Below are 21,117 nucleotides of genomic sequence, written 5' to 3' on the forward strand. Positions count from 1 at the left end.
CAGGGCATGGGCATTCCACCCATTTCCTTACCCACCTCCTCCTTTCACCTGTCCCTTGCCTTTGAGGCTCCTGGTTAAATGGCGCAGAATTTTGCGTGGATGCCTCTGAGTCCAGCTAGCCTCTCGGCATGCATTCCTACAATTACAAGTGTCAGTGACAGCCAGTCTATGGGACTGATGAAGTATCCCAGGAGGGTTTCCAAAAGGCAACATGCATCCCTTGAGTAAGGTTGAATCACGTGGACAGAAAGTGTTTCCTTTTTAGATTCTTTTAGAAGTTTTGAGGTTAAAGCAAAAGTCTCCCAGATGGCCTGTAACCATTCCTGGGCACAGACACCCCTGGAGCTGCAACAAACAGGGATTGGAGGAGTAAAAGGGGTGCCACGCGGGGCCCCTCCCTCTCTTCCTGCAGGACATTCCTGGCTCCTCGCCTCTTCCCTGGCCCCTTCACTCATCTGGTGCCAGCTTTTGGCTTTGTTCCCCAATTTCTATATTGGGTATGAAGGCCAGGGAGAAGGGGTGACAAAATAAAGTTAGGAAGGGCAGAAACTTGGACTAGAGATCCCTCACAGCAGCTCCCAGTGCTCCATGATTCAGAACGGGGGGAAAGGCAGCATCATATCGTCATTGAAATGTCTGCCACTGGTTCATTTATACTAAAAAGCTGGGTACAAACAACCCAGGCGTCCCGCGAGAGGGGGGCTTTCTAAATAAATTCAGGTCCATCCACTTACTCAGTCATTTAAAAAGCTAAGTACGGGACAAGCAAAGTACTTTGGCAACGTTAAGTTACCAAAAGAGACGTAACATATTACAGACTGATCCCAATGGTATAAACACACTTATATACACTCTGTAAGGCAGGATGCAATAATGGTAATAGTTACATAAGATACGGAATATGGGTTTAAAAGACGTATCTTTGAATATGTTTTTATGATTATGAAAGTAAAATAAAGGCATTGAAAAAAATAAGCCTAATAAAAAGGGAAGTAGAAGGAAATCTCAGCTTGGTCTGGTGGCAAGCTTGCCCAGCTGTGGCCCACAGGCTGTGTGTGTGGTCCACGGCGGCTTTGAATGTGGCCCAACACCAATTTGTAAACTTTCTTACAACATTATGAGACTGTTTTGCAATTTCTTTTTCCAGCTCATCAGCTGTCGTTAGTGTTAGCATATACTATGTGTGGCCCAAGGCAATTCTTCTTCCAATGTGGCCCAGAGAAGCCAAAAGACTGGACACCCCTGCACTCTCATGTGTCCACAGCACTTCCCTGACACCTGCTAACACCTTTCTAACCTCCAAGGCAAGCACACAGCCTCTTGCTGCTAACATTAGCCAGCTGGACTTCAATAGGATTTTTATGTTGTTTTGTTTTTGTTTCTTTTTTTTTTTCTGAGACAGAGTCTCACTCTGTTGCCCAGGCTAGAGTGTAGTGGTGTGATCCTGGCTCACTGCAACCTCCGCCTCCTGGGTTCAAGCCATTCTCCTGACTTAGCCTCCTGAGTAGCTGGGATTACAGACACGCACCACATACAGCTTAATTTTTGATTTTTAGTAGAGGCAGGGTTTCGCCACGTGGGCCAGGCTTGTCTCAAACTCCTGACTTCAAGTGATCCACCCGCCTTGGCTTCCCAAAATGCAGGGATTACAGGCGTGAACCACAGCACCTGGCCAGGAGTTTTATGTTTTAATTGTGTTTGCTTATGCTCATTTTTATTTTGTGCAACTGATAGTCATTTTCTCCATTTATTTGTGTACATTAAAGTTATTTTTAAAATAAAACTTTTTTATGATTTGCATAAATATTCATTTGGATGCTTATTTCCTGCGAGCGCCTTTATTCTTTTCTTTATCTACCCAATGGTATGACCCCTCAGTTCTTGAGACCATTAGAAAGATTTACTGAAATAATGTACACAGAGCATTTTGTAAAGTGCCCGAGACAGTGAAATATACACAGTATTATTCTGTGTGCTGTCAAGCACTATAAAATCTACAGAATATTACGGTTTTCTATGTAAATTTCTATTTTTAAGATACTATATTTGCTTCTGGAAGAGATGTTAACAAGAGTGTTTTAATAAGAATGCCTAAATGGGAAATTTGAGACACATAAGTGAACCGGTTTAAGTGAAGGTATTCAGCACCTAACAGCGCAGGTGCATGTGGGCCAGTGGGAAGTTGAGCGGCAGGTAGGTGTGCCTACACCAACCCCACTGGGGAGCCCGCCTCATCAACAGCCTCAGGGGGTTGCATTCCCACCACGGAGTCCCCCCTAAACTTCAGAGTATGCCCACAGTTTAAAGAAACACCTAATCTTTGGCATTTTCCCTGGAGGAATGAGTTTAAAGTAAGGCTCCAGGAATGCTTGAGGCAGAAACCTTTATTAGATCAAGGTGTAACGTTTGAATCAAAAGCAGTCAGGGTCTGCTTTTCCCTCCTACCAGTGCTGAGGTCAGACTCACTGCTCGCTTCGCTGCTCCCCAGCTGCTCAGACTCACCCACACACCTGGTTTTGAAAAACGATGCAGATCAGGGAAAGGAGATGAAGGGGGAAGCGGAAGATGCTTCCTAAGAAACAGGAGGATGCCAAAAGGATGGCAAGATGTGTTCCTGCCTTTCAGCACACCGTCCACGTGCTTGTACGCCTCTTCCCTGCAGACACAGAAGCATTTGCCTCATGCTCGATCCTGTCCGCCACAGGGTGCTGACGGGGAAGGACCTGGGCGGCATGCTAATCGCTCTGTTGGCCTCGCACCCTGTAAATACGACGTGCACTCTGGTAAATTGTTGGCTGACTCTGCCTGACTGCCAAGATGCTCAGATCTCTCCCAGGATGATGGGGAGCCTGGAAAGCAAATGCCACACAGTTTGGTGTGTGTACGGACCAGGTGCAAGCTATCTTCCTGGGTCTGAGTGTTTATAGACAGATGGTTTCAGGACCATAACAACCCACAGGTCTTTCAGAAGTTCTAGGTTACAGGGAGACAGCAAAACAGCTGTCTTGTTTGACAGTTTTCCTAACAAGTGCTCTCTCCCTGTCTAAGAGGCCATTTCACCAGGGGAGGAAGCTGGGGGCTCTTATGTTTCTGAGGGTCTCAGGTTGGGTTCATTAGAAGCAGATCATATGACGAGGATTCATTTGGAAGTGACCGAGTAAGGATGTTGTTTCCTTTCTCCCCACCCACCAGGAGAAACTGGAAAGGGAGAAGGGGAGAGGGAAATAGTTCACATTGCAGGACGAAGCAAAGGGAAGGTGTGCTTTCAAAGACCCAGCCTGCAGCCCGATCCTGAGGGAAGCTCTGAGTCAAGCTGTGTCCATGACAATTCAGAGTTTTCTGCAATGGGGGAGATGGGGCTGGGCTTTCGCACTCCACACCCGTCCATCATTGGCAAAGAGGACCCCAGGAAGAAGCTCCCAGGCTTTTCCAAGAATCTACACGAATGCACAAAAGTGAGGGGCAGCCCCAGGTGGTGCAGTGACGGAAGCAGTTTCAGGATGACAGAGCCAACCCCAGGATTACAGACTGAATTGTTCCCTCCAAAATTCGTATCACAAAGCCCTCACCGCCAGTGGGACTATATTTGGAGAGCAGGCTTTTAAGATGGTAATTAAGATTAAATAAAGTCATAAGAGGGGGCTCTAACCCCATAGGACTGGTGTCCTTACAGGAAGAGGAAGAAACCAAGGACGGTGGCTCACACCTGTAATCTCAGCACTTTGGCAGGCCAACGTAGGTGGATCACTTGATCGCAGGAGTTTGAGACCAGCCTGGGCAACATGATGAAACCCTATTTCTACAAAAAAATACAAATATTAGCTGGGCTCGGTGGTGCATGCCTGTAGTCCCAGCTACTTGGGGCACTAAGAGAGGAGGATCGCTTGAGCCCAGGAAGTCAAGGCTACAGTGAGTCCTGTTTACACCACTGCACCCCAGGCTGGGTGACAGAGCGAGACCCTGTCTTGAAAAAGAAAAGAAAAGACACCAGGAGCTTCTCTCTCTCCACGCACAGAGGAAAGGCCCTCTGAGGACACAAGATGCTGAGAGGGTGGTGATCTGCAAGCTAGGAAGAGATTTCTCACCAGAAACTACCCTTGACAGCACCCTGATCTCAGACTTTCCAGAGTCCCAATGGTGAGAAAATAAATTTCTGTGTTTTAAGCCAACCAGTGTGTGGAATTTTGTTCAGGCAGCCCTGGCTGGCTAACACACCTACCGAGGGATATAGAGCAGTAAAAGAGATGTACCGGGACCCAGGGTGGAGCAGTGTCTGTCAGCCAGGGTGGTCCATTGGGTGTATTTCGTATTAGGACAAGAATAAGCTCAAGCGACAGCTTGTTCTTCGAGGCAGAACTTCTGGGTTTGAATTCCACCTCCACCTCTTACTAAGTGGGTTTGAAAAATGCATCGTGTCTCAGTTTTCCCCCATGTAAGTTGAGATCACAGCTCACTTTGTCTACCTCGAATGCTTGAAGCAGGATTAGATGCTTAGGAGGATTATACGCAAAGCATTTGGAGAGCGCGAGGCACACAGCCAGCACTGCTTGTCTCACCTATGATTCTTCCTTCCTCGCTCACTCAAGCGCCATTTTTCAGCCTATGCTGAGCATGACACGGTTCATCACTCGCCAGGTGTGAGTTCATATTCGGGACAGTCTTTAAGTATCTCTTCCTCGAACTTTCCCCTGATAAGACTCCTGGCCGTGGATTGTCAGCATGGTAGCTGGCAAGTACCGGGCACTTGACAAATATTTGTTGAAGAAACGAACGTGCGAAAGGGGACGTCTAGACCGTCCCACAGATGGAAACTGTGAAGAACATTTCAGCAACGGGAAATTTTCTGAGCCAAGCAGCCCTTTGACATGCCAGGGGGTGATGGTGGTTTTACTGAGTGCTGCATGCACTCCCTCCGCACACCCACCTCATATGTCTGCGTGGCGAGGACTTCCTCACCCCATGGCCTGACCTCTTGACTCGCGTTGGCCAAGGGGATGTTAGTGGACGGGACACCAGTTTTGGTCTTAGGTGAGAGGATAATGAGCTGCTGTGAGAGGAGCGCGCCAAGAATAACTCTGCCCCTTCAGCCTGGGCCCAGGACCAAACACACACGGACGGACAGACGCTGAGCTCAAGGCTTGGAGCTAAGCCCAGCCAGCTCACACCCAAGGTAGTCTCTCCTGTCTGAGCTTCCCCTTAGCAGGCCCAGACTGCACTTGACCTACAGCCCTGGGAGTATGAGAACAAAGCTTGGACAGTCGCCCCAATATCCACGGGTCCAATATCCATGGATGCTCAAGTCCCTTAGATAAAATGATGTAGTAGTTGCATATTAACCTATGCACATCCTCCTGTATACTTTAAATCATCTCTAGATTATTTTTCATACCTAATATAATGTAAATGCTATGTAAATAGTTACTGTGATACCATATTATTTAGAGAATAATGACAGGAAAGCCAGAGTCTGTATATGTGCAGTACAGGCAGAACCTTCCACTAAAAAAAATCTGGAATCTGTGAACACAGAACTCATGGACATGGACAGCCAACTGTAGTTATAAAGCACTGAGATTGGGGTTTTTTAATGTGGCATGATTGTGGCAAATTTGTCCATATCCTAGAGCCTAGAACCTATGAATATGTTATCTTCTAAGTCAAAGGGACTTGGTAGATGTGATTAGGTTGAGGATCTTGAGATAGAGAGATGATCTAAGTGGGTCCTATGTGATCATGGGGTCCTTACGTAGCTGGACTGATACACTGGATTTTCATACTACAACACTTTCACAAACCACGTAGCCAATTCACAAGTGGAGAGGCCAGATACCAGACCATAGGGTGGAATGGGGACTACGGCTAATTGGAGATTTCGCATGTCCCATCAAATGTCACTGAAATTTTATTTCTGCATGAAAAACACAGGTCAACCAAGTTCAATTCAGGGACGACCAGTTCATAGGAGTCAAAGAATTGGAAGAGAGCAATGAAACTGGTGTAAAGAGAATGTCACATGGAGGCGGTCTCTCACACACCATATATTTTCAAGCCATTTTAGGGATCAGTGGGGCCCTTCGTGCCCATTCATGGTCCTGTTTGAAACTTATAGACTAGAATGACTTTCAGAGCCCTTGAGGCGTGTTTAACCACTAGCTTTCTGCGGCTCTCAGAGCTCAGCTCCCCAGATCAGCCACCATCGTCTCCTGATGTAGAAGGCGTCTATGTCTGGAGATCACTAGGGGTGAGTGGTCATGCAGGTAAGGGCCAGGGGACATGCTCTGAAGCTGTGTTTGTTTACAAAGCCACCACTTTGAGTTAGACTTGGTGTGTGTGTTTCGTGTTTGTGCCTTTGAAGAAACAGCCACGGATGGGAATGGTTGGCAAGGGGTTCGTAAAACCTTCCAGAACCACCTTTCTGGACCTGCCTGGGAAAGCCTCTGGTGTGGCAGCCCCTCCGTGGGCCGACCAGTTTCACCCTTTTGAAGCTATTTGTCTCCCCAGGTTTCCTGTCTTACCAGCCAGGGGATGTGGCCAACACGGGAATGCGGCCAAGATCTGAAAACACAGTTGCAGCTTCCACATCTCAAATCGGTGACTCACATAAATGCAAGAGCTCACAACAGGATATTTCAAGAGCCAAAGACAAGGAACGAACCACTCTCTGCACTTGTGAATGTCATCCCAGCCAGCACAGGCTCTCAGAGTCCTGTGGAGAGGTTCCTGCAGGCAGCCACAGTCATGGCCTTGGTGGAGCTCAGTGCCAACGAGGCTTCAGGTACTTGACTGAGCAACCCTCGCCTTGAAGCAAGAATACACACTCCTGGCTGGCACTGAGTGCTTCTGCTGGACCCAGCCGGGAAGGGCGACACCATTGCCCATGGCAGTGCTATACATAAGAAAGATCTTACTATCAGACCTCCTCGGCTACCAAGAAAGCTTCCATGGGAAGGAATGCCATTCCCCGCCCTGGGAATCTTGGAAGGTGTGCTCACTGGCCTGGCCTCAGTAACCCCAAGGTGTCCAAACCCAGCATTTCAAAGACTCAGGACTGAATGGGCATGACGGAGCCGTGCTGTAAGAAGACAGAGGCAGGCCAATTTGTCTACATCCTAATCCTTAGAACCTATGAATATGTTACCTTACAAGGCAAAGGGATTTTGCAGACGTGATTAGGTGAAGGTTTTGATAAAGGCGATGATCCGGGATTATCCAGGTGGGTCCAACATGACCACAATGGTCCTTAGGAGTGAACTGGGCACGGTTCACTCCACCCAATGCACCGCCCGCCCTCCTCTTTGAACACATTTCTTTTGTCTAACCATCTGCAGTGCCTCTTTCTGTGCCTCAGATGCCGTTACTCTCTATTTCTGCAGATTCAGATCTTCCTCTTGTCCGCAGTCTGCCGAAACATTCAGGATGGCTGACTGCAGAAACTCATGCACAATGCTTACCACTGAGACAGCAGACACAACGGGGTCAAAGCAGGGCTCCTGGAAGCTCAGAACAAACAGGGTGACGACAGGAGCCCTTCAGGACTCAATGCCATGAGGCTTATCTCCCTCGCTCTGCTTCTCATTCAGGTTCCCACCTGAAGAACTGTTCACATACATAACTTCGCCACCTGCCAGTGAACACATTCACTTTCATTTGCATAATCAACACTAATCTTACGGGTTAATTAGACTTTATGTGCATTTGATTCAGGAGATTTAATTTGGCCTCTGATCTCCTGCTTGGAACAAGGGACTCATAAACACATTTCTTTCTGGCCATGTTTTCACAAGTTCAAAGATTCGGACACCTACTCCTCGCCCCTGACCTCCCCCCCGCCAGAAGCACTAAAAATCCTTTTTGGGGTAATGATGGTGAGGGTTGGCATTTGAGTTTGTAAACTGTTCAGGACACTGGATTTTCTTTTTCTGGTTACACATTAAAGGAAGGAGAGAGGAGGGGTTCTATGGGCAAAAGAATAGCGTGGTTCTAAACTAAGCAGAGAATTTGAGGATTTTTCATGGTGCCTTGCAGCTGCCACTTAAGAAAATGTGTCCAGTAATAGAATATTTCTTTCTTTAATACTAATCCCTTCAGAAAAATGTACTGGCAGAATATATCAAGAGCCTTGAAAAATAATCTTAAGTTTTGAATCTAAGAAGCCACCTTAAGGAAAAAGGGATGTGGATAAAGATTTATGTGGAAAGTGGTTTATTGCTGCGTCATCTACAAGAATAAATCTTGGACATACAAGTGGGCACAAACTGATAATAAAAATGTTCCATATTACTAATCATCAGAGAAACGTAAATCCAAATGACAATGAGATGCCATCTCACACCAGTCAGAATGATGATTATTAAAAAGTCAAAAAATAACAGATGCCGGAGAGATTGCAGAGAAAAGGGAACACTTACACACTGTGTGTAGGAAAGTAAATTAGTTCAGTCATGGTGGAAAGTAGTTTGGAGATTTCTCAAAGAACTCAGAACTACCATCCAACCCAGCAATCCCATTACTGGCTATCTACCCAAAGGAAATAAATTGTTCTACCAAAAAGACACAGGCACTCATGTGTTCATCGCAGCACCGTTCACAATAGCAAAGACAAGGAATCAACCCATCCACTGTGAACTGGATCAAGAAGATTTGGTATACATCCACCATAGACTACTACACAGCCATAAAAAAGAACAACATTTTCACATCCTTCACAGCAACATGGATGCAGCTGGAGGCCGTTATCCTGAGCAAATTAACCGAGGAACAGAAAACCAAATATCGCATGTTCTCAAAAGTGGGAGCTAAACAGTAGGTACATGTGGGTATAAAGACGGGAACAACAGACACTGGGAAGTGGGGAGAGAGGGAATAAAGGGCTGAAAAACTACCCATTAGGTGCTCTGTTCACCACTTGGGTGATGGGATCCTTCATGCCCCAAACCTCAGCCTCAGACAACAGACCCACATAACAAACCTGCACATGTACCCCCTGAATCTAAAATAAAAGTTGAAATTTAAAAACAACTTGGAATCAACCTAAATAGTAAAATACAGGCATCGTCGGTTGTTTATATTATGTTAAATCCATCTGATAGAATATTATAAAGTTATTAGGAATGTTTTGGAGGAATATTTAATGTTAAGAGAAAATGTTTCCAATACAAGTGAAAATAGTAGTGTCCTTAAAATGTGTACGTATTTGATGGTGCCAAATTTGTAAACTAAATATATTTAGTATCTATTAGCATTACACAGGTACAAAACCCTGGAAAGAAATGAACCAACATGTTATCAGTGGGTTACCCTTGAGTAGTAAGGATATTGGCGTATGATTCCCGCCTCATACACCTGTGCTTTCCTCATATTCTAAAATGAGTATGAATTGCTTTTACAACCAGAAAACAATTATTTTTAAAAATCATCCAGGATGTCTACAGTGAATCTCACACAGCAGGTTCATCTCCATCATTGCCACTGACTGTCACCTCCTTCCCTTAAATTCCATCCCGCTGAAGACTTAATCTTACCCTTCATGAAAAATGAGTACTTTGTAACTAAGCATCTTCTGATAATGTGGGCAGGGCAAGGCCCCCAGAAAGTCAGTTCAGGTGCAGAGAATGCATAAGCCCTGTCGGAGCAGAGATGACCTCACCCTCCTCCAAAGCCCACCCTGCGGCACTGCACAGTGAGCGCCCCACCCCGCCCTGCTGCAGAGGCAGAGGGTCCTGCAGTGGATGTCAGTGCCACCAGATTTCCGGGCGGTGGGTTCAATAGCTCCTTTGAGCAGCAGCTCACACAAGTCCAAGTCAAGGCTCTTAGGCAGCAGCTGGCTTGGGCCCGGGACCAGGAACCACACACGCTTGCAGGGAGCGCACGGCTTACCTGTTGCGCGGGCTGGGCCCCAGGCGCTGGCAGGCCACGGTGGCTGTCACATGCTTTCCGCCGCTGCCCACCTCCTGCTTGACACCCCACTGCCGCGGCTCGCGGGTCTGAGCACTCAGGATGTTCACTCCCTTCTTCACCTTGGCTCTGTAGGGATGAAGATGGGAGAGAGAGAGCCACAGGGTTAAGGCTTGGCCTTTCCAACATGCCCAGCTCTGCAGAGTTGCCACCTTTAGTTTCTGTTTTGTTTTCCACTTTTTTCATATCTAGTGAGAGGCAGACAAAGTCACCCGGTGGTGGTGATGCCAGGGCAGGGCGAGCGGGATCTGCCTGTGGATAAGGCAGTCACACACCTTGCTGTCCGGTTCTGAGGGGGAGGAAAAAGGACCCCTGTAACTCACCAGACCAGGAGGTTGCAGGGCAGAGCTGTGAAGGCATGCACTCAGCCTGCCTGGGTCAGTCTCCTCACTCAGGGGACTCTGTGCCCTGCCGGGGACATTTGGCAATGTCTGGAGACACTTGTGATTGTCATGGTTTTGTGTGGGAGGTGTTGTTATCCAGTCGGGAAGTGGGGAGAAAGGAGGAATGCAGCTAAACAGCCTACAACCCACTTGAAAGCCCATCACACTGAGTCACTGGGCCCACAGTGTCACTACCACCAGGAAAGCCGGGCCTGGGTTCACACCCCAGTTTCACCACTTTCTAGCTGTGCAAATTTGGACAAGGTATAACTTCTCCATGCCTCACCTCCCTCCTCTGTAAGAAAGAGAACGATCATAGTAGCTCCCATTATAAAGCTGTTGTAATGATTAAATAGATGTAAAGAGTTTAGAACAAGAACAGTGCCAGGCATACAATACACACTTAATAAATGTTAGCGATTGTTACATCACTCCAGGGAAGTCCCCAGCCTGCTTAATGTAACTTGCCTGGCACACACTTAACAAAGATACATTAAGTCAGGGACCAAGAAACAAAGAAACGAAAAGGCAAAGAGCTCCTCCCAAAGCTGCTGCTGTTTTGATCACGCCACTTAGCCAGCCTCAATTTCAGTCTCCTTATCAATAAACGGATGAGACAAGCGGCAGCTTGAGCACACACATCTACTTATACCGTCTTCCTCAATCCCACTCACAGGAGAGCAAAGGGACTGCTGTAAAAGGCATAAGGCAGCTGGGCACAGTGGCTCATGCCTGTAATCCCAGCACTTTTTTTTTTTTGGAAATGAAGTCTTCCTATGTCGCTAGGCTGGAGTACAGTGGTGTAATCTTGGCTCATTGCAACCTCTCCGCCTCCTGGGTTCAAGCAATTCCCCTGCCTCAGCCTCCCGAGTAGCAGGAACTACAGGCACCTGCCACCATGCCTGGCTACTTTTTTTTTGTATTTTAGTAGAGATTGGGTTTTACCATGTTGGCCAGGATGATCTCAATATCCTGACCTCATGATCCGCCCATCTCGGCCTCCCAAAGTGCTGGGATTACAAGTGTCAGTCACTGCACCTGGCCAATCCCAGCACTTTGGGAGGTTGAGGTGGATGGATCACTTGAGCTCAGGAGTTCAAGATTAGTTTGGCCAACACGATGAAACCTCATCTCTACAAAAAATATGAAACTTAACTGGGCATGGTGGTACATGCCTTTAATCCCAGCTACTTGGGAGGCTGAGGCAGGAGGATCACTTGAACCTGGGAGGCGGAGGTTGCAGCAAGCTGAGATTGTGCCACTGCACTCCAGCCTGGGCAACAGAGCAAGGCTCCATCTCAAAATAATTATAATAATAATAATAAAATAAAAGGTATAATCTCATGACCAGAAGAGGAAATGCAGCCACAGCAACAGATTTGGGAAACTGGAAACTGGGAGTTCAGTGGATAAAACGAGTCAGCAGAACTTTAAAATGGAGCTTTAAGCTGTCAGTGAGCAGAGCCAACAACCAACACAGTTTTCACCAAAGAATCCCCCAGACTCAGGAGCTGTGATATCAGTGAGCAGAGCCAACAACCAACACAGTTTCTACCAAAGAATCCCCTAGACTTGGGAGCTGTGATATCAGTCACAGAATCAGAGCGAATGAGGACTGAAAGACAGAGGGTTGGCTACAAGTCTGTTTAGGAAGCAGCCAGAAGCAAGTAAACTTCCCTTTTTGTGATGCCAGGACTTCACACCAGGTATGACTATCAGGGCGAGTGGGGAACTTGGGGTGCTGGGGGTGCCACACCGAATATAGAGGGACCCCACAACCCCATGTGTGCTGAACGCTGAGATTCCCAGGCGGGTCCCCCTAGACTGGATCTTTACCCTCCAGGAGAAACACAGGATTCCAGAGGGTGCTACCATCCTAAAACCAAAATGCAATAGGCATTGACACTGTAGCCTCTCCAAACAGCCAGCCAGACGCCCTGCAGTGAAGCCTGAAGTCAGCAAGTGCTGTTGAGGGCTCTGAGCCTCTCGTAGCCTTTTAGTCCCCCCTCCTTTACATGAACCGGCAAACAGGAATTGTTAGACACTAAGAGAAGTCTCTATGTGACATAAAGACCGTGCTATGCTGAAATAAAGATTTGGTACTCATCCCTGTTTCCTGGCACACAGCTCCTAAAATCCTGAGAACAGTGATGTCTTCTTGTGTGCTAAGGAGGTGACTGGTGTCTGGGATTACAGGTAGCTTCAGGATAGCATTGGCCACCAGAAAGACCAAGGCAAGAATAGAGAGTTTGGACTTTCAGCCCATCCCCTTAATCACCAGTGAGAACAGAGGGGCTGGTCACCAATGACTAAACATCTAATCAATCATACCTAGTTATAAAGCCTCCTAAAAGCCCCAGAGGACAGGATTTGGGGAGCATCCAGATAGTTGAGCCCATGGAGGTTCCTGGAAGGTGGTGTCCCGGGAAGGCAAGGAAGCTTCACACTCTTTCCCCTATACTCTGTCCTGCATGTTTCCTCATCTGTATCCTTCATAATATCCTTTAGAATAAACCAGTCAACATAAGTAAACATTTCCCTGAACTCTGTGAGCCGCTCTAGGAAATTAATCAAACCTGAGGATGAGGTCATGGGAACCCCACTTTATAGTCAGTCAGTAAGACACACAGAGAGAGAGAGACAGACAGATGGAGACAGAGAGAGAGACAGACAGAAAGAGAGAGAGAAACAGGCAGACAGAGACAGAGAGACAGAGAGAAACAGACAGAGTCAGCCAGGGTTTGCAGTTGATATCAGAAGCAGGGAGCAGTCCTGGGGACTGAGCCCTCGACCCGTGGGGCCTGACCATTTCTCCAGGTAGAGATGGTGTGAACTGAACTAGAGCACACCCAGCTGACATCTGCAGAATTGCTCACTCGCTTGTTGGTGGCAGAACCCCCCACCGCCCACCTGCCCCATGCTTGTCCACAGGAGTCTTCTGTGTTGGTCGTTGTGGGGTGAGAGCAGAGGAAGCAGTTCGCGTTTGTCCATGCAGAAAGACTCAAACAGGCAAATGTGGGGAGGGGAGAGCGGCAATCTTCAGGAAATAGAGCCTATGCAGTAAAGGATACACATATTAAAAAAAAACAGAGAATCCGTCGGGCGTGGTGGCTCACGCCTGTAATCCCAGCACTTTGGGAGGCCAAGGTGGGTGGATCATGAGGTCAGCAGATTGAGACCATCCTATCCAACATGGCGAAAACCTGTCTCTACTAAAACTACAAAAATTTGCTGGGTGAGGTGGTACATGCCTGTAGTCCCAGCTACTTGGGAGGCTGAGGCAGGAGAAGCACTTGAACCCGGGAGTCAGAGGTTGCAGTGAGCCAAGATTGCGCCACTGCAGTCCAGCCTGGTGACAGAGTGATGATACTCTGTCGCAAAACAAAACAAAACAAAAAACAGAGAATCAGTCACATTCACTAAGAGATAAGAGAAGATATTGCAATAATGAAGCAAAAATGACTGCTATATCTTAAAAAAAGAATGGACAAAATGAGCCCTTGGAAATTAAAAATATAGCAAAAATGTAAAGTCAGTGGAATGGTTGATGGAAAAAGTTGAAGAAATTTCCTAAGAAGCACAGAAAAGACAAAGAAGCGGAAGACAGGACAAAAAAAGTTAAGAGGATGACTTTGAGGTTCAATATAAGAATAATAGAAAAAAACAGAGAAAAGAAAGAGGATGAATCATTAATAAAGTAAGTCAAGAAAATGTTTCCAAATGAAAGGATGTGTTTTCAGCTCGGAAGAACCCACTGTATGATCAGCACAATGAATGAGAATAGACCCAGACCAGGCCATGTGAGCAATACATTTTGGAAGATGGGGTATGTAGAAGTGAATTCTACAGTCCTCCAGAGAGAAGAAACCATCACAAAAAATTCAGAATTCGTAACAGCCACTTCGTAAACTAGAAGACAATGAAAAATGTCTTGAATATTGTAAGGGGAGACGGTTTCCAACCTAGAATTCTGTATGCACCCTATGAGCTCAGTGTTTCCAAACATGTGTGTTTTTTTTTTTTTTTTTTTTTAGACGGAGTCTCACTCTGTCACCCAGGCTGGAGTGCAGTGGCGTGATCTCAGCTCACTGTAAGCTCTGCCTCCTGAGTTCACGTCATTCTCCTGCCTTAGCCTCCCAAGTAGCTGGGACTACAGGTACCCGCCACCATGCCTGGCTAATTTTTTGTATTTTTAGTAGAGACAGGGTTTTACTGTGTTAACCAGGATGGTCTCCATCTCCTAACCTTGTGATCCACCTGCCTTGGCCTCCCAAAGTGCCGGGATTACAGGTGTGAGCCACCACACCCAGCCCACATATGTGTGTGCTAAGGACATTTACTCCTTACACTCAAGCTTGGTAACCTACTTGAGCATGTGTCCCATCAAACCATGAAGTGAAGCTGGAAGGAAGATGTGAAGTAAGGGAAACAGATCCCAAATACAAGTGACGTGGAAGGAATCCCAAGTTGATGGTGAAGAGAGGTACTTGAATAACAGCAGAGCATAAGGCATAGAGAAGATTCTGGCAAACACTTCCCCAGGAAACAAAAATTTTCTTAATAAATATGATGCAGAATAAGTGTTTCTTGAGGACATTTAGACAACTAGAGGAGAGTTTCAGGATAAATATGAGCTAAATATACAGAAAATCAGGAAAAAGAATAAAACCCAATCAGTTTTTAATCCTGAAGAACTCATTATGCAGAGAAGGAAAAGTAATCATAATTTAATACTTGATTTTACTGTGATTAGCACATGTACTTATATTTTAAACACTGAATATTAATCTAGACAAAATATGATTATTATACTTGAGGGATGGAGAGATAAAATGGGAGGCACTTATGTGATGGAGAAAAGAGATATATCCTAATTCTCCATAGTGAGAAATTTATAGATATTGACAAAAAAAAAAATGTCAACATCAGTGCATTACTTGGTGATGTGCCTATAAATACGAGATGAGGAAAGAATTTTGCCTCTGTGCATGGAGAGAAGCAGTAGAAGGGAGCAGGGTATTGCAGTATTATTTTAAAATAACTTTGTATTTTCAAATAGTTCAATAGTTTCAGATTAAGAGGAAGTTGTGGCTGGGTTTGGTGGCTCACACTTGTAATCCCGGAACTTTGGGAGGCTGAGGTGGGACGATCCCTTGAGGCCAAGAGTTTGAGAGTAACCTGGACAACAAAATAAGATGTTGTCTCTACAAAAAGATAAAATAATTAGCCCCACACGGTGGCCCATGCTTGTAATTCCACCACTTTGGGAGGCCGAGGCGGGCAGATCACCTGAGGTCAGGAGTTTGAGACCAGTTTGGCCAACATGGTGAAACCCCATCTCTACTAAAAATACAAAAAATAAAAATTAACTAGGCATGGTGGGAAGGACCTGTAATCCCAGCTACTTGGGAGACTGAGGCAGGCCAATCACTTGAACCCAGGAGGCAGAGGTTGCAGTGAGCTGAGACTGTTCCACTGCACTCCACCCTGGGCAACAAGAGCGAGACTCCATCTCAAAATACTACTACTACTACTACTACTACTACTACTACTACTACAACTACTACTGAGCCCCATATGACAGAGTGTGCCTGTAGTCCCAGCTATTGGGGAAGCTGAGGCAGCAGGATCACTTGACGCCCAGAGGAGCTATGACAGCACCACTACACTCCAGCCTGGGCAACAGAGTGAGACCCTGTCTTAAAAAATAAATTTTAAAAAGTTGCAAAAGAACAAAATACTGAGTTCCCAGTACACATCATCCAGCTTCCTCCAATGATAATATTGTACATAAGCGTGGTTCATTGTCAAAGCCAGGAAACTGATATAGGCATAATACTATTAACTCAGGTACATACCTTAGATTTTACATGTTTTCACATGAAATTCTTTGGCGTATAGTTCTATGAAACTATATCCTATGTGGAGATTTGAGTAACCATCACAATAATAAAGATGTGGCATTGTTCCTTCAACACAGAGGAGCTCCTTCATGTGCTCCCTTCATAGTCACACGCTCTTCGAATCCTGCCACTGATCTGTTGTATACATGTTTTTGTCAATAAACTCTGCAGAACTATTTGACCTTCTAAATTACAGGCAAGAAATAAAAATACAATTCTAAGCTACCCAACAGATGGAACGGACCCCCTCTTGGCCAAGGAGATGCCAGTGAAACCTTGAAAACTGAGTTCCTGGCCATGATGGGATGGAAGGCTGGATGCACCTCCTTATCCCCCTTCCTTCCCTAAGCATCATTAGGCTTTCTTCCTGAGGGCTAAACAGAAAACAGCCATTTGGAAAGACTTGCTCCACCCCAGATACTGATGACTGCCTGACACTGCCTTGCCCTTTCATAGTTTTGATAAAATAACTGACCCACAGGTTCCTTCCTGATAAGAGACCACTGATCTTGCAGTGGTTCTGGCCATCTACTGAGGATGCACAGTGAGGGGTTTCATGTTCTCTGCTTCATCTTTTGATGTCAGAGGGCTGAAAACCCTACCTTGGGATCACACTATCCCTGTCATCTCTTGTACATGGGACCCATGAAAGGAAGGGCATGAAACTCAGCTGGGCATGCACATGCTTCTCCTCCCATAAATATTCATGACTCCTCCTATGGCTTATTGAATATGCATATTTATCCTTCTTACTCAGCATAAATCCCTGTCTTGTTCTTCCCATCTCTGAATGTCTTGTTTCTGGCTTCTCGCTGGAGGCTACACTTCCCAGCCTGTCAGAATGACCCAGCAGGCTGCAATCCTTTATGAGAGATAAAGCTCTTCTTTCCAAATGTATGAACCTCATCATTCTTCAGTTGACATATGCAAGGTCACGTCTTATGAAAGGAAATTACACAGTTACACACACACACATACACGCGCGTGTGCGCACGCACACACACACACACACACACACACACACCCTATTAACTTCCAAGACTGAAGGAGATACATTCTTGTGAATAGTTAAAAGGCTAGACATAGCTGATGAATGTGATTACCAGGGGGCTGCCATGAGGGAACACTGTGGGTGGAAGGTGGTGATAAAACACATCTTCACCTGCCAAACTTAGGGTGTCCAACCCTCATAGCAGCAATAGCATGCTGGCCAGACAGCCACCTTCTGTCTCTCTCTCTTTTAAAATTATACTTTAAGTTCTAGGGTACATGTGCATAACATACAGGTTTGATTCATAGGTACACATGTGCCATGTTGGTTTGCTGCACCAATCAACTCATCATTTACATTAGGTATTTCTCCTAATGCTATCCCTCCCCCAGCCCCCCACCTCCTGACAGGCCCCAGTGTGTAATATTCCCTTCCCTGTGTCCATGTGTTCTCATTGTTCAATTCCCACCTATAAGTGAGAAGCTGTGGTGGTTTTGTGTCCTTGTGATAGTTTGCTGAGAATGATGGTTTCCAGCTGCATCCATGTTCCTACAAAGGACATGAACTTATCCTTTTTTATGGCTGCATAGCATTCCATGGTGTATATGTGCCACATTTTCTTAATCCAGACTATCAAGATGGACATTTGGATTGGTTCCAAGTCTTTGCTATTGTGAATAGTGCCACAATAAACATATGTGTGCATGTCTTTATAGTAGCATGATTTATAATCCTTTGGGCATATACCCAGTAATAGGATTGCTGGGTCAAATGGCAATTCTAGTTCTAAATCCTTGAGGAATCGCCACAGTCTTCCCAATGGTTGAATTAATTTATACTCCCACCAACAGTGTAAAGGTATTCCTATTTCTCCACATCCTCTCCAGCATCTGTTTCCTGACTTTTTAATGATGGCCATTCTAACTGGTGAGAGATGTGAGAGATGGTATCTCATTGTGGTTTTGATTTGCATTTCTCTGAGGACCAGTGATGATGAACATTTTTTCATGTGTCTGTTGGCTGCATAAATGTCTTCTTTTGAGAACTGTCTGTTCATATTCTTTGACCACTTTTTGATAGGGTTGCTTTTTTCTTGTAAATTTGTTTGAGTTCTTTGTAGGTTCTGGATATTAGCCCTTTGTCAGATGAGCAGATTGCAAAAATTTTCTCCCATTCTGCAGGTTGCCTGTTCACTCTGATGGTAGTTTCTTTTGCCATGCAGAAGCTCTTTAGTTTAATTAGATCCCATTTGTCTATTTTGCACAGCCACCTTCTCTTAAGAAACTTCTTCTGAGTCTTACATTAAATGATTCACTAAATACACGTGCTACTCTGAACACCAGGAGACCAGGACATGCTTGAGGGACAAAGATCAAGGACACATTAGCATGGGAAAGTCCCCATTGCCCCTAGCAGGAAATGAATGCTCCAGTTATGTTCATAGCATGGACACCTTCTACTTCTACTGCTGGAAATAAATGCCTCTTGCAATGTGACTTTGGCTTGAAATTGGATTTTGCTGCATTTGGATTTTTCTCAAGATTTCAGATTTCACTGAAGCTACAAATTGTTCTTTCCGCTTAACAGTGCATGCTTATAGGAGGATTCTCACCCACTGGTGCAGCGCCTGGTGTCACCTCTGGATGGGGCGGGGAAAGGAACCACAGAAATGGGAGAAAGGCCTAGGTTTAAAAGGCTGATTGTGTTACTCGGGCATTTTCTTCGATGAGAGCAGTGGATGTTTTCTGTCTATATCAAGGAACTAGTTGTTGCAGGGTTCGTGTCCAGGACCAGAAGTTTTGCAACCAGAGTCAGCATTTTAAAAAACAGTGGAAGTGGTTGGTAAACCCTGAGGATGCCTGGCTTCCAGGTGCAAGTCCAGGGAAGCTGGCCAGTGGCAGTATGAGGCCACCCCTACTCAGCCAGGCTGCATGGAGAGGAGGAGCTTCCAGCCCTGCTTCTGGAGGGTCAGGCAGGTATGATTCTCCTTCTTCATCTGCTGCATCCAGGATAGCCCTAGTTCAGTGGTTTCCAGTTTGTGGGTCTGCTATTGCTGGTAGCTTGGGAGACCATTTCCCATGTAGCACGGAGCACCAACTGTTCCCAGCACTGTGCCAGATGTTGCAATGCATCCACGCAGCACTCAGGCAAGGGCTGGACTTGGTGGCACCTCCGGTCCCATCTGGGTTACCTGAATGGGGCTCATGCCATCTACAAGGCACATTGATCGTTGACGCTCCTACTCAGGTTTTTAGTGGTCAAAACCAAAACAAAACAAAAAATATGTTCCGTCTTTTTAAAATGTGCTTGACTTGGGTATAACACAGGGATGATTAAGTGTTCCTTAAGGAAAATCAATGTTCAGTACAAATTTTGAACACAGGAAGCCTAATTTCCACCCTGCAAGCCATCTATCTCACGGTCTGCTACAATCTCCTTATGAAATGCCCTCCCTAGAGGCTTCTCAGGCCTGCTGCGGTGTATGAGGGCCTGGGTATGATGAGGAGTGTGTATGTGTGTGTGTGTGTGTGTGTGCATGCATGTGTGAGAAGTGTGTGTGTGTGTGTGTGTATGCATGTGTGTGCACGCATGGGAGGGCGAGTAAGTACCACTTGGCCTCTGGCCCCTGTGAGGCTGTCTGTTCAGGAGCTGAATCTGATCTTCAGAGTAGGTTCAAACTGAAAAATGATAATTATTGTTGTTACAGGTTGAACTCCGCACCTTTCCAATCCATACGTTGAAGTCCTAACTCCCAGCATTTTAGAATGTGGCCGTATATGGAGATAGATCTTTACAGAGGTAATCACATTCAAATGGAGCTCATTAGGCTGGGCCCCAATTCAGGGACTGGTGTTCTTATGAAAACGGGAAATTTGGAGATAGACCCGAGAAGGGAAAGTCTATGGGAACATGAAGATGGCCATCTCCAAGCCACGGAGAGAGGCCAGGGAGAGGTGGTCCCCCAGACCTCAGAAGGAATCAACCCTGCCAACACCCTGATCTTTAACGTCCAGCTTCCAGAACTGTGAGAGAGTAGATTTGTATCCTTCAAATCCCTCAGTCTGTGGTACTTTGTTACAGCAGCCCTAGAAAATGGATACAGTTGCTAACATGAAAATAAAGAAGCAAGCAATAAGAAAGCAGCCCACCCCTGGCCTGGCCCTTCGGAGGAGGAGCTGCCATGAAGCTAAGTCATTACAACCCTGAAGGAAGCAGCTGATGTAAGTTCCCATTGCACTGAGCTAACCAACCAGAAGTTCTACGGTCCCATTGCACTGAGCCTGTTAGCCCAATGCTCTCTACTATGGGCATTGTGCAGGAAAGCCTCCGGTCATGTGTACGTAACAGCTTCTGCACTGAGAAGAGGAGGGCTTGCCCTTTGCAAGTGGTGCATGCTGCATACAAAGGCATGGCACACCTGCATGCCTGCTCTTCCACTAGAATAAGACTCACACACTTATATCCAAACCCACCCACTGACCTGACAGCAGCCCTACAAAGCTGCTTCCTCTAAAGGCAGGGGCTGTGGGTGTTCAGTATTCCAAAGCCCTTCAGAGGAAATTAACAATGGCTTAGGATCAGGGTGTGTATATCAACAAACGTGGCATGGGTATTGCTGCTGCTGTCATCATCTCACCCAGCGAGCATGGCCCCCCAGGCCTCATGGGCTGATGACATGCTCACCGGAGGATAGACAGCTCTACATCATCCCTGTGGATTTCCCTAAGTTTAGGCACTTGAGCTCCACCCCCACGTTGTTGGCACATCCATACACTCTCTACAGTATCATTTCTTTAACAGATTTCTTTAATTTGGCTACTGTTTCTCTTTTTTTTTTTTTTTGTGATGGAGTCTCACTCTGTCACCCAGGCTGGAGTGTAGTGGT

The 21,117-nt window shown here is 46.1% G+C and overlaps 1 protein-coding gene across 1 annotated transcript in view; it reads right to left on the reverse strand.

Moving 5' to 3' along the window:
- TMEM132C (transmembrane protein 132C) overlaps positions 1 to 21,117 on the reverse strand; it is a 321,687-nt gene that overhangs the window by 184,277 nt on the left and 116,293 nt on the right. The window contains exon 2 of the mRNA XM_011961262.1: positions 9,877 to 10,023. Coding sequence (XP_011816652.1) covers positions 9,877 to 10,023 — 147 coding nt within the window. The remainder of the gene's footprint in view (positions 1 to 9,876; positions 10,024 to 21,117) is intronic.

The sequence above is a fragment of the Colobus angolensis genome, unplaced genomic scaffold (assembly GCF_000951035.1).
Source record: "Colobus angolensis palliatus isolate OR3802 unplaced genomic scaffold, Cang.pa_1.0 Scaffold115, whole genome shotgun sequence".
In the NCBI taxonomy this organism is placed as follows: Eukaryota; Metazoa; Chordata; class Mammalia; order Primates; family Cercopithecidae; genus Colobus; species Colobus angolensis.